At 39.1% G+C, this 12747-nt stretch overlaps 1 protein-coding gene across 3 annotated transcripts in view; it reads right to left on the bottom strand.

Annotated features, from left to right (window-relative positions):
* The window catches only part of LOC132980698 (cell adhesion molecule 2-like), a 142146-nt gene that overhangs the window by 35339 nt on the left and 94060 nt on the right, over positions 1-12747 (bottom strand). For all 3 annotated transcript variants that reach the window (XM_061046974.1, XM_061046972.1, XM_061046973.1), the window contains one exon: positions 1428-1577. In XM_061046974.1, the coding sequence (XP_060902957.1) occupies positions 1428-1577 (150 nt within the window). The remainder of the gene's footprint in view (positions 1-1427; positions 1578-12747) is intronic.

Raw genomic sequence — 12747 nt, 5'->3', positions numbered from 1 at the left:
TCTGCCAATAAGGCTTTTCATTTGGGTGTTTAAATAGAGATGGAGAGGAAGTGTTCCCACACTTAGCCCTGGCAACCTCTGCTGAGTGGACTACATTCATTTTGTCATCCGTGCTGCTCTGGAAAATAAATGCAATATAAATGGCTGCCCATGAAGGGCAAAGATGCTCATACATATTGTGCTCTCCAAGCTCTTAAAGCATGCTAATAACAGAAGCATTTTCGATTCACATGTGGATACAGATGCCTACTTTTTATTCACAGGAGAAGGGAAATGTAAACAAATCAGTTATCAGGCTTAAGTTAAATGAAATAACTAAAAGTTAGGTATGAACTATTCATTATCTGTTATATGTCTTCAAAATAAAAGGAACAAAGGTTACTCAGTTTTTTATTATGATTTTGGTGAATTTAAAACAAGCTCTGCAAAGCAAAGAATTAAAATGCCACATCGTTTGCACACCAGAGAATACCGGGAAATAAAAAAATGGTTTTGGTTCAATGACTTTTGTTTGAATTTAAATCCTTTGGGCACACTCACACCATTAACACAAGAGTATCTTTTTAAGATTCAGTTAACTTTTGTTTAATTGTATTTGGAAGTAATTTCATCTAATAAAACACCTTAGACCCCATTACTAAATCCAATCACTTGGGGAGGAGAAAGTATTTCTTCAAACCAGACTGTAACTCTCATTCTGCTGATTCACTCCGACGTCTCTCTCTCCTATCAATTGTTATTCAAAGGGAAAGTTAATCTTCAATCACTGAACCAGTGATATTGTATTAGCAGCTACAGCATAAATGAAATGGGTAATATGCTGTGAGAAACACTAAAAGATGAACACCCCAACCTTTACAAGACCAGTCCACTGTTGTACTCCCTTTCACCCCAATTCCAATTTATCAACTCCAGACTTTTGTCACCTTTAAATTGGATTTTTCTGGTAGGAGCATATTATAATTCATTCTGGCTCAGGCCTTGTTTCACAAGGTTGCAACAGTGCATTTCCTTTTTAGTGACATCCAAACAGCAATACAAATGTAGGGCAGCTAAAATGCTAATTAAGCCCAATCATCTCACAATCCACAGGCGGTACTGTGTTGTAAACAACACCGTCAGTGTTGTGTGATTACAAACCTTCAATTCAGAAACACTCTACTGTTCAGTTTGTGCCCCTGGTTATCAATGGAGACATACAATCACTAACAGTCTGCTTTGACATCAGGAATAATACATTTCCCTCTTTTCCTGTCTTTTTCATGTATTCAGACAAATTGTGCTCACAGGCAGGCAGGGCCAATTTTCTACATTTCACATTTGAAAAATTGATGAAGACGACACCTCTGGTAATATAATCTAGAGACATCTTTATCATATCTCATAATTTTATCATTACGGCCATTATCTCCATGGTTATTACTCACCTTTCTTGTCCCCAAAGAATAGGGTCTGTTGTGCAGGATTTGACCACTGGAGGGAAGTGTTATCATTGAAATCCACACGACAGGTCATGTTGGCTGAGCCCCCCTCCACCACCGTCACATTCTGAGTTATGGGGAACTGACCTTGGCTACCTGTTGGAATATGAGACAGAGTTCGTGGTCATGGTCATGACATGAATTTATCGCTGTTTCAAACTGATCTTGGCTGTTTTTCATTTGTCACATCAAGGCACCATTCAGACTTGGCACCTTTTGAAAGTTAATGTTCTTACATCACATGGTCAATAACATAAATGTCTTCATTACATCGCAGTAAACCAGAGATAGCATCATGGAAGCATGGTTGATTTGGACGCTGGACTTCCACAGCTGGTGGAGCTAAAAAAACAGTGTTTTTTTATGGTGGAAACAATGGTAGGTTTAACACTCCCAGAGCGCTTCCTTCACTGCCTTATTGCAGGGCTCTAATTGGTAGCATGGCCTAATTAGAGGTAGTCATGTTCTGCTGTAGAGTCTAGAGCTGCAGCTGGGTGGCAAATTGACACATAATCCTTGACACTGTGGGCCTTCGATCCGAGCGACTGCCTTGTCCTAAAACAGCCGCTCGTCACAGTGTGCAGAAGACATCTAAATGAGGCCTAATCACCCAGCCTTGCTGGATTTTACCTTCTTATTCCACATTTGTACTTGTCGTCTCAGCAAAGTCCCCTAATTACATTGCAGAAGCATTTCTAGCCTGCCTGTGTTTTATTGAACTCTGCCAGGCTTCTGAAACAGATGTCTCAAACCGATGTTCTTTTGTGTTGAAATGTGAGAAGACAAAGTGTAGGCTAATATGAGCCTGACAGGACCAGCCCTTTAAAAATGACAGCATTGAACAGCAACTGCATTAGAGCGGCAGAGTTCATCCTTGAAGCTGAATGTGCAGTATTTGTCTGGTAGTGTTTCACTGTCCACAAGCTAGGCTTTGTGCTTGTTTTCTCTTTATTTTACACGTCTCCTTTGTTTTCCTCTTTTAATGTGCCCAACTATGAAGGTGACATTGTGCCTGCCTCTCCCAGGTACAGTTCACTACAGGGACATCTCAACTAAGGGAGCAGCTGTCCGCCTCATTAGTCCAGCTCAAATGGGGAAGCAGAGGAGGCTGGGAGAGCAAAAGGTCTGTGGACCTTCCTTGACCTCCATTGTCCTCATGGAGACCATTGTCAGTTAGAGGTGACGGTGAGGCTGACTATTATTAGTAATGTGAAAAAGATGATTCCAGCAGTCACTTTGCTTATCTGCTTATAACACCCAATCGCAAAATATCACATCAGCAAAGACGTCATCATCACAATAATTCAAAAGCAGGTGGCTGGATCTCAGCAAGATACTCCCACAAAAACCAGAATTGCATGTCATATTGAAAATGGAAATTGAAGCCTATGTGGAGGTGTTGTTGTGAGTTCCTGCATAACGTGTATGTCAGGCTCCAGTGCATACTGCTCACTATTCACAACTATTCACACAAGTGCTATAGAAAAGAAAAACACAAGTGAATATAATCCCCTGGTTTTACCTTGGTTACGGTGTACATGATGTCTTAAGGTAATTTTTTTGCTTATTTATTTTTATTTATGCTTGTTGAACTTAACAAAAGTTTGACCATCTGCCATCATTGTTTAAAAAAAAAGTGTGAGTCCAGGTTAGTGTGCTCTGCAGATAACTGGGCTTCAACTAATACATGATGAAATTCCACCGTCTTGACATCTCCAATGCCAACAACTGAAGGTTTTTTTTTCTTTTGAGATGGAGATTGGAGGAATGGTCCGCTTTACTTCTGCAGAACAGCTGCAAACAATATTCTAGTAAGTCACTGAACCACGACTGTTGCAAGGACGCTGCACGGTGCTGTGTGACCCAATAACCTCGCTTTAAAGAAGCATATGTCTTGGTTTGTGACAAAGAGGGATATTCCACAGGACCCAGAATTCAGCTTGTGTAACAAAAAGGTGTGGGACCACTTTATATCAAACGATGTGACGGAGTAAAATACTTTTTTGACTTCTTGACACAGGCAGAACCCAAAGAAATTTTCCTGGAGCACCCTAATCCCTATATTTCCATGAGGTGTTAAGTGTGTGATAATATAGTATATCTCTTGTTCTTTATAATAATGGTATTATCTTTTGCTGCTCTTCTGTCTTTTATATTTCGTGAAGATAAAAAAGCACAAATAAAATCCAATGTACCTGTAACTTTTCTGTTCTAATAGCACAGCTTTTAATCATGCAGTCATGATGGTGGATTTCTATGTAGCTTTTTTTTATTTTCAAGGTCATGGTGTTTACCTGACTGGTCTAATTAGCTACAGTAAAAGAAAGCACCTGTGTGGGTTTGCAGCGTCTTTATCAATTAGCTTATTTAATACAAAGAAGAAATAATGACCACATTGAAGGCATAATAAACAAGACAGGCAGGTCTATTTGAAAAACGCATGAAATGGCTTCGGCTTTTCACACACATTTTCACAATATTGTTGTTGTTGTTTCAAACACAGATTGTGACATCAGAATAAAAACAGCACAGCAGCACACTGTGGCTTTCCCAGTAAATGAACGAAAACACGGCAAGTAAAGAAAGATACAAAAAAAGCCTCAAGGTAAAAGTGTAGATTATGTTGAGCCATGGCTGTGTTTTCCTATAAAAGCAGAGCTAGTGAAAGGGAACAAACAGTTCTGAGAGAAGTAATGGAGGTATGAAGGTTGTCTGCTCCACCGATGATCCAAAGCGACTCAGTGAAGTGCTGTGATGAAATGAGGAATAAACCTGCACTTTTGCAATATGCCTTCGGGGAGGAGAGGCCATGCCTTAAACACAAAGCATATCAGATCTGCAGGCTGGAGGACTTCAGTGCTGGACATTGCTGCATTCTTCCAAACCTTAGATATATTTCACTGAATGGCATGAAACTACTTATTTTTAGTGAAGGCCAGCTGCAGGTTGACAGCTTGCACATATTTACAAAGACAGCATGCAGCCTGGCTGCCATGACAGTGAGCAGGTGAGGTGAGGATTGAGTAACCTGAGATATCTTGATGAAAGTAGCTGGCGCCCTCTGAAACATGAATACCATTAGCTTTAGCTTTTTCATGCTGGTAACCCTCCCTCTTTATTCTATGAATATCATGAAGTACTATAGAGAAGAAGACAAAAATCAATATGTGATAAGTCACATCAGTGTTTCTCTCCCTCCTTCTTTTTTTTCCAATCCAGCCTCCCTAAGGCTGCTGAAAAAGGGGAGGTTACGATTACAAATGTGGAATAATGAACCCTGAACTGAAAATGAACTCATTTTGCAATAAAATTTAATTTAATCCATTCAAACCAAAGCTTTTTATTGTTTTGTTTTTGTGCTTTTGATCAGAACATTTCTAGCATTAGCCTGCTTATGGTCTTAACTCTTGCAGCTAATTGGTCCCCTAGCAGTGCTTTCCTCTCTTACACCATTTTTTGATGACAGTCACATGGATCAGAGAGCTGCTGTTTTCTTAGTGCTCGAGTAGAGACCACTCCAGTGAAAGCTGAAACTGGCAATATCACCCTGAGCTGGGAGATTATGGTCCACATTCAGGTGGGCCACCAGCACACTGATCATCAGTCACAATGTCAGCACACACGAGATTAGTCAAGTTGTTTGCTGTGCAGCACACAGTCCGAATGCTGCTGACACAACTCTCCACTGTGACATTAACTTTCACACAGACTCAAGTGACACAGGCTCATGAATCCAATGTTTTCCTGCACAGTTGAAATTAGCAGAATTTTAAAAGGGGTGTGGGGGGTGGTCTTCGTAAACATGTTTGATGATTAGATTTTAAAGCAGAACCACAGAAGCAGATGTCTGCTGAAACACAGCCTCTTCATCTGTGTGTATGTGAGCATGGATGAGGTCTGAGCAGCAGCTGGAGAGTATAAATATGAATACAGATGTTAGGATTGGCTGGCTGTTGAGTGAGCATTAATGATAAACTATTTCATTTCATCTCAGCTTCATGCTGTTATCAGAATGCGGCTCAGACCTTAGCCTGATGGAATTGGAGTCTGACAATATTAGAAGCCAAGAATATGATACTTGGGTTATTGATTTTGCAAGTGGTCTGGGCGGGTATCTGGAAAATGTGAATATGAGGAAGATTGAAATTTTTATGCCCGTACTTAAAGAGAGGATTAAGAGAGTTAGCTGATGAATGTTAATGGAGGGCTTTATCATAACTGATGATGTGGAAATCTTTGATCTCTGTTTTGATTTAACATTGATGTAATTCAGCCAACTTTGGGAAACCAGTTCTGAAAAATGGATCATTTTAGAATTATGTAGCATCTACTATTTTGCAAACTCGTCTAATGACTCTTCATCCAGGGCGTGAGGTTAAAAATACGAAGAACATCTCTGTTGAGGAGAACAGAGAGTTAGTGGAGGAAGAATGAGCCATACCACCCAAAAAGCTTTTCTCAGTTTCAGCTGACTGCACCAAATAATGGAAAGCAGTGGCTTGATGAATGGCTGGAGAGCAGTCAAGCACACCACTGCAGAATAAACTGTAAACTGCAGGCAGGACAAAAAAGAAAACAAATAAGTCAGAAAATAGTTCAAGAAATAGCCGGTGCCTCTTTTCATTACAGTATGATAACCATTACTAATTTTCATTTAATAATTCAGGCAGTTTATCAAACCACAAGCCATACCTCTGGTGGGTGATTTTACAAGGCATCATTGTAAATAGAGATGTTAGAGATGCTGAGCTCCATCCTGTATACTATTGAGTCCAATGACCAAATATAACATGTCTGTACAAATCTTACATTTAAGTCTTTATTATTCTAGTCAGTGATAACTTGTAACATGTTGTTATGATGAAAGGGAAAACAACTGTTTGTCTCAAGTCAAGAGTAATTTGTTTTAATGCTGAATTCAATACTCACAAAGACATGTTTAATTATGCCAATTAAAGTACAGAAACAGACAGGGAAGATAACGTCTTAAATTCTTATATAAATACTTCTAAATGAACTTCAAGGTGTTCATTCTTCAGTGTTTCTGTTTCATTTCTGTGTTAAATACACATTGAACTACTTTTATACATAATTGCCAGGAAGGAAATCAAAATCAACCTTAAATGTCAGACGTCATATTTTCCTTCAAATCTAAATTGTAATTAAAAAACTTTCAATGAAAAAAAAGAAATCCATCATTCCACAGAAAACACTGTGAAGCTTGAAACTGATAGTTTGAAAAGGAAGATCAAATATCTTGTTTCGTATCCTCACCACGGTTTTTAAAAAGACAATATACTCCTGAGAACACAGTAATTAATCACTTAAATTGCTATGACTTGAAAAAAAATATAATTAATGTGCTAATATTAAACTGTGTGGCCTATTTGAAAGCATGTTGAGAGAAAAGAAAGTTGAACATCCGCCGTGGATAAATATTCCATTTAATTAAAACTTGAGGTCTCTTGTGGGGAGCATTCCTTGGTGGAGAGAAACAGAAATAATGGAGCTTGCTGTCTCCCATGTGAGACAAATACAGGCAGACAGTTGTTTCAACTCAGTGTGAAGTTTTGTAAATGTGTGCCTTACAGTTTGCTCTTGTCATCCTGTTGGATTCTCAGTGTTACTTCCTTTTACTTGTGCTGGAATAACTCGTCTTCACTTGGCTCAGTCGATTTATCCACAAGGACTAATAGACACTTTATCACATGTGACACATCCACCAAGGAACAAGACGTTATACCTACTACATTTTTCAAAGAGGTCGTGTAATCATTAGGTCCCACGTTTTATAATCCAGTACAGCGTTCTCGAAAGCATTCTCAACCTTGATTTAACCTTCCTGACTTACTTACAATACAGGAGGGCTTTTTATCTCAAACATGGGGGAGAAAATAACATCAAAGTCACTCTTTGCATGACAGTTGGGATATTGTGCTAACATGTGTGCACGACACTAAACATTACAGAAATACACTATTTGCTAAAGTTTTTACAGCAGAAAAGATCCTGCTCAAAGTCAAGAAACATTTCATAAAAGAGCAGATATGAATAAAATCAGAGTGTCTCTGGGAATTATTTGAACAGTGTGTGAAAAAAAAAGGTTTGAGTTTCCATTCTTGGCTTTGGTTCTTATCTTTATTGCTCCATGTGGTGAACACCAGGGCTTCATGATGAGACCAGTGTCAAACAGATGTTTTCTTCTTACACTGTTAGTAATAAGCAGCTAAGTAAAACCATGGTCCATTCAACCTGTGGGGCTGCTGTGGTTCAGAGGTAGAGTCAGTAGTTTGTCAACCGCGTGGTTGGAGGTTTGATCCCCAGCTCCTGCCATCACATATTAAAGTGTCCTTGGGCAAGACACTGAACTCCCCTGTGCTACACCAGCGGCGTGTGAATTCATGTAAATTGAACAGTACTGATGGACGTTTGGGCACATCCTCTGCTATCAGTGTGTGAATGTGGTGTAAATTGGGGAATGTGACAAGTAGTGTAAGAGCAGGTGTAGTAATCAGAAGACTAGAATAGCACTCTACAAGTCCAAGTCCATTTTAGAAAAAGTTAAAGGATGGGTGTCATTCCCCATTTTAGTCCATTGTTTATTTCTCCAAACAAGAAAATCCTACCAAGTAGCTCCACTGATCCAGAGTCATTCACACTTCTTTAACTTCTTTAACTGTCGTGCCTTCTAAGGATAAATAGTTTTCTGTGTTATAAAAATGGTAAACATATGCATTCAAGCCCCTTCTGTGGGTAGTAGAAGACCCAGTGAGGCTGTCAGCCATAACAAAGTGAAAGAGCCATATAATACACACTTTGGCAGCAATTCTTTCTTTGACCGATGTCAGAAATCTATTGATAACTTTTATGGCTCTGTCTAGGCCTTGCCCTCAGCTATGTCTCTGACCTTTTGGACCCTCATGAGTCAGAGTGCAGATTTCACACCACAGGCAGGGCTCTCGGCTGTTGCAAAGTCTAGGCTCAAGATGAAAGACGACTGGATTTCACTGTCAGGACACCTAGGCTGAGAAATGTCCTGTCAGACAGCCTCAGACTGCAAAATCAGAGCCGACCTATAAAATCACCACTGAAATACTTTCTGATCTTAGAGGCCTTTTCTAATTCATAATCCAGTTGTTTTTATTGGTTTTCTGGCTGGCACTTGACTTACTTATGTCAGCAGTAATAATGGTAAATGCATCATGTACCATATTGAATGTGATTAATACTCGATGTTGATGTTGATAGAACAATGAACCCTACAGAGTCACACACTTCAAAAAGGGCACGGTGTGAGGTAGATTGAGTCGACTCCTGCACTCTGATAATAGAAAATATGTCAAGGGAAATAATTGCTGATTAATATTTTAATATAGATATTCGTTGGGAATTTTGCTACCAAATAAAAGTTATTGAAGAGAGACACAAGAGTGAGCAGAGGGAACTGTGAAAACTGAGCATGAGACAAATTCAGATCCAGTTTATTAGCAGCTTCCCAATTATGCTCAGTTGTCCAATTATAACCGGTATGCACGCACATTTCATGATGTTTCAATCCTTTTTGTCTTCACATTACAACAAAAGTGTTTTGAAGGTTTAATGACATTTACTGTAGGTGAGTCTGTTCCAATCAAACCCACCTCCAGCCCTACATTTGTAAGCTTCAATCCAGAATGTTCTTGGAAATTAAATGTTTGTAAAGAGCACTACTGGTGTGGCATCATTTCAGCAGTGCTGTTTTTTTTTACAGGATCCACTGCGTTTAAATTAATGTTTTACTTTATAGGAGGTTAGTTTGTCAGCTTTATCATAGTGTTTGTTGTTTCTTTTGTCTGAAATTAATCAAACTGGTTCTGTTGCAATTACACATCACTAGCTCACCTGAAGAGGAGGTTAAGATGTAACACCTGATGTCAACATGCTACAGTAGGTCAAGTCACTGTACTTTGGATGCACGTTGCTCTTCGTCCTTTGAACTTAACAATTACTCACTGACATGAAATAAACGAAAGAACAAAACTACAGGAGATCCCCTGAGCCCTACACCTTGATACAATATCAATAACAGGGCATTGTTAGACATTAGTGTTGTGATGGTATCAGTGTGTTCCAACAGTATGCTAAAGCACATAAAATTACAGAATTTCTTAGCTTCATGTTTGAATCTAAGATGATGCTCTGTGATGTGTGTGCCCCTCTCTTAGAAAAACCTCTCATACTAAGGCTGGGCATACACTGTGCAAATTGAGGCCATATCTGACCCGAATTTTTGTGACTTATTTTGAAGCCGGCCTGAATATCAGCTCAATCACATGTTGTTTGTCGTGCAGTGTAAAGGGGGGCACGAGTATGGATCATGGCCTGATCAGCTGTTTCTGACCGGTTCATATTTATTTCTGGTAGTTTGAAATCTTTGTCAGGTGAATGCACATCTCACATGGAAAGCAGAGCAACAAGCCAATTCCCCAACTTCAGGGCTTTTTTTTCCTTATTTGCACCTTCACCAAATGGCGGCTAGCAGAACGTATGAATGAGAGAAATGTCGGTGGTACGTAGCTTTAGACCTCGAGCTGCCAGGCAATAGGCCATTTGTTATGGTTTAGTTTGCCAGCTAGTTTGTGTTTGTTGGTGATTTTATATGTGTGTGTTTGAGGTGGCTCAGATACAGACACTGTCAAAGACAGTTGACATATTTGAGCAGTGGATATTATAAAACTGAAATACAAGTCTCTCTCTCTTTATATAAATACCTAAGGGGATACATTAGAAGTACAATAAAAGTCTGTGAACATTTAAGACAGTTAGTGAAATTTAGGTCTGAAATTGACGCATTCATTATTTTAATCACATTATTACGTACTATTTTGTCCCACCGTAGCCTGTGATGGAAAAAAAATGACGCAGCCGCAATATTTGAATAGCTTCCGGACAGCTCAGTTGACAAGTACAAAGTAGTATCCACATATCGAAAAAAACGGTTTTCAATAGTTAATCCTGATTAACTATTGAAATTCATCAAGTACTGGTGGTTTAGAAAGTGTATCGTTTGACAGCCTAGGTAAACATGCAATCAAAAAAAAAAGGATTTTAACGGAGTAGTTTTCAATCTAAATTTGCTGCAGCAGCTCTGAAAGTCCAACACTAAGGACAGAGAGTGTCTGTCCCTGGCTATCCAGATAATGGCTGCCTGTCACATGATTCTCCCGCGTAGTATTGATATTATTGCCTGGTATACCATTTATGTGGTCTACCTGCCAAAACTAACAACACTGCTCCTTCAAAGGGAGTGAAGCAGACTCGATTAATGCTGAGCCTTCTGTGCAGGACAACTGAAATACTAACCATTGTCAATTCTTTAACAGGTCACTGGTTCAAGAAATCTACCAAACTGAGCCGTGCATTCTTTATTAATCTTCTTACATTTGTCCATTTAGAGTCTGTAGGGAATCTTATGTTTGAAAATCTAGTGAAGTATCAAAGTAAGTACATGAATCATATGGTAGACAAACTTTTCAAAAACAAGAACAGTGTCTGTTTTTAGTCGCTGCTCTGCTCGTGGCTTATCTGCTGGTTACAAAAAGATTTCAGAGCTGTGAATTTTTCCGCACATTAATATTCCATACTGTATGTTGCTGTGCACCAGCACTCTCTTTGAAGTATATCATGTAAACAACATGTTCCATTCACTGGAGTCCAAAGAGGACCACTTCTGAAAATTGAGCCTAGATGTAGCCTGTATGCAGCATACTAATGCATGCAGAGCCCTTCAGTGGTTACTTTCTGTCGCAATTTCTGAATAGTCTTGAGAGTGAAACAGCTTTGTTAGTAGCTGGTCCTAATTGCCTATTTACTTGGAGCATGTGATGGAAGTTTGTGTGAGTAGAGAGAGCGAGGAAATTATGTAAAAGTGATGAAATCTACGAGTTCATCTTAACATAAATGATACAAAGACCTTTCATTAAAGAGAAAGCTACAGGCTTTAATTCAAACACTCAAACATCTAATTTAGTTTGTAAACTATATACAAGTAAAAGACACATTAAAGAAAGAATATAGAAATGCAACAGCATGATTAATCTTACCTCACATGTCATTTGCATAATAACTGAAAATAACATGCCTCCTGTACTGACACATTACTTTACTGCCTTTAACTGGAGGTGTTGATAAAGGAAATACTTGAATGGTTATTAAAATCGATAAGACATGTTGCTTTATAAATTGGCCCGTGCAGTAACCTCATAATATCTGATTGTTTTCACCTAGAACGGCCTTTTCTGAAAAGTCTTCAGAGGAAAACATGGGCAAAAAACGTATTTCATGTAATTCATTTCTTTAATGACTGAAAGGTCATTCCAGTCACCGAAAACAATCATTTACTCTGACGGCGTAATATAAGCCCCGTGGGTCAACGTCAACAGAGCTGCTCTTATGTTTATGGCAACCCTGCTGATCCGAGGCACTCAATATGCTGGGCCTTTTTAGAAGCTATCAGCCTGGTTGATTGGAGAGATTTAAGCAACTATTTAAGGGCAGCAGCTAATTAGCACTAAATCTGATCCATTAACTGAAGCTAATCTGTAAATTACCTGTCTAAAATGATCCATGTTCGAGAACCGTGCAACTCCTGCTTTGAGCACAGTCAGCTTTAGATAATGTCGCAATTCTAAATCAAAAGGGAACATTTGAAATCTTAGTATGCAGGCCTTCCAATACGCAATTCATCCAGTCATAGAAAATCCATATGTAATTATGGTAAAAGCAAAGGCTGTGATTACTTCTGCCCAGATTAGTAATGTACTCCCTGTCACTCTCGTCTGCACACCATCCGCATCTGGCAATCAAGAACAAATGCACAGAGGCTGGATCAGACAATGAGCAGAGGTCACTCATGAACAAAAGTGGATTCAGACACAATCCAGCTGCAGTTTTTATCTGAACGATGTTTCAGGTTCAAAAGGCTTCTGGTGGTTGTTACCAAATCAGATAAGACTCTGAGTTTTTGGAACATTTCAGGACACATCCTCCTGTATGTGCCATGTCTGCACTGGAGTTAAAGTACTTTTCTAATGCTTTTATTAGCTGTAAACCAAAACAGTTCACAGCAGATCAGACAGGCACAATGCACGTGTTGAAATGACCCCCCCACACCACATGACCTCTGCATTGTATTCATAGTGGGTACTGATAGTTTGATCTTAAATGATGCAGTCAGTTGATTGAGCTGCTACAGAGCCAGATGCAGACTGTTAGAAAGGAAATAACC

Source organism: Labrus mixtus, chromosome 9, assembly GCF_963584025.1.
Source record: "Labrus mixtus chromosome 9, fLabMix1.1, whole genome shotgun sequence".
NCBI classification, from domain to species: domain Eukaryota; kingdom Metazoa; phylum Chordata; class Actinopteri; order Labriformes; family Labridae; genus Labrus; species Labrus mixtus.
The sequence above is the reverse complement of the archived record's forward strand: the minus strand, read 5'-3'. Positions and strand labels throughout refer to the sequence as shown.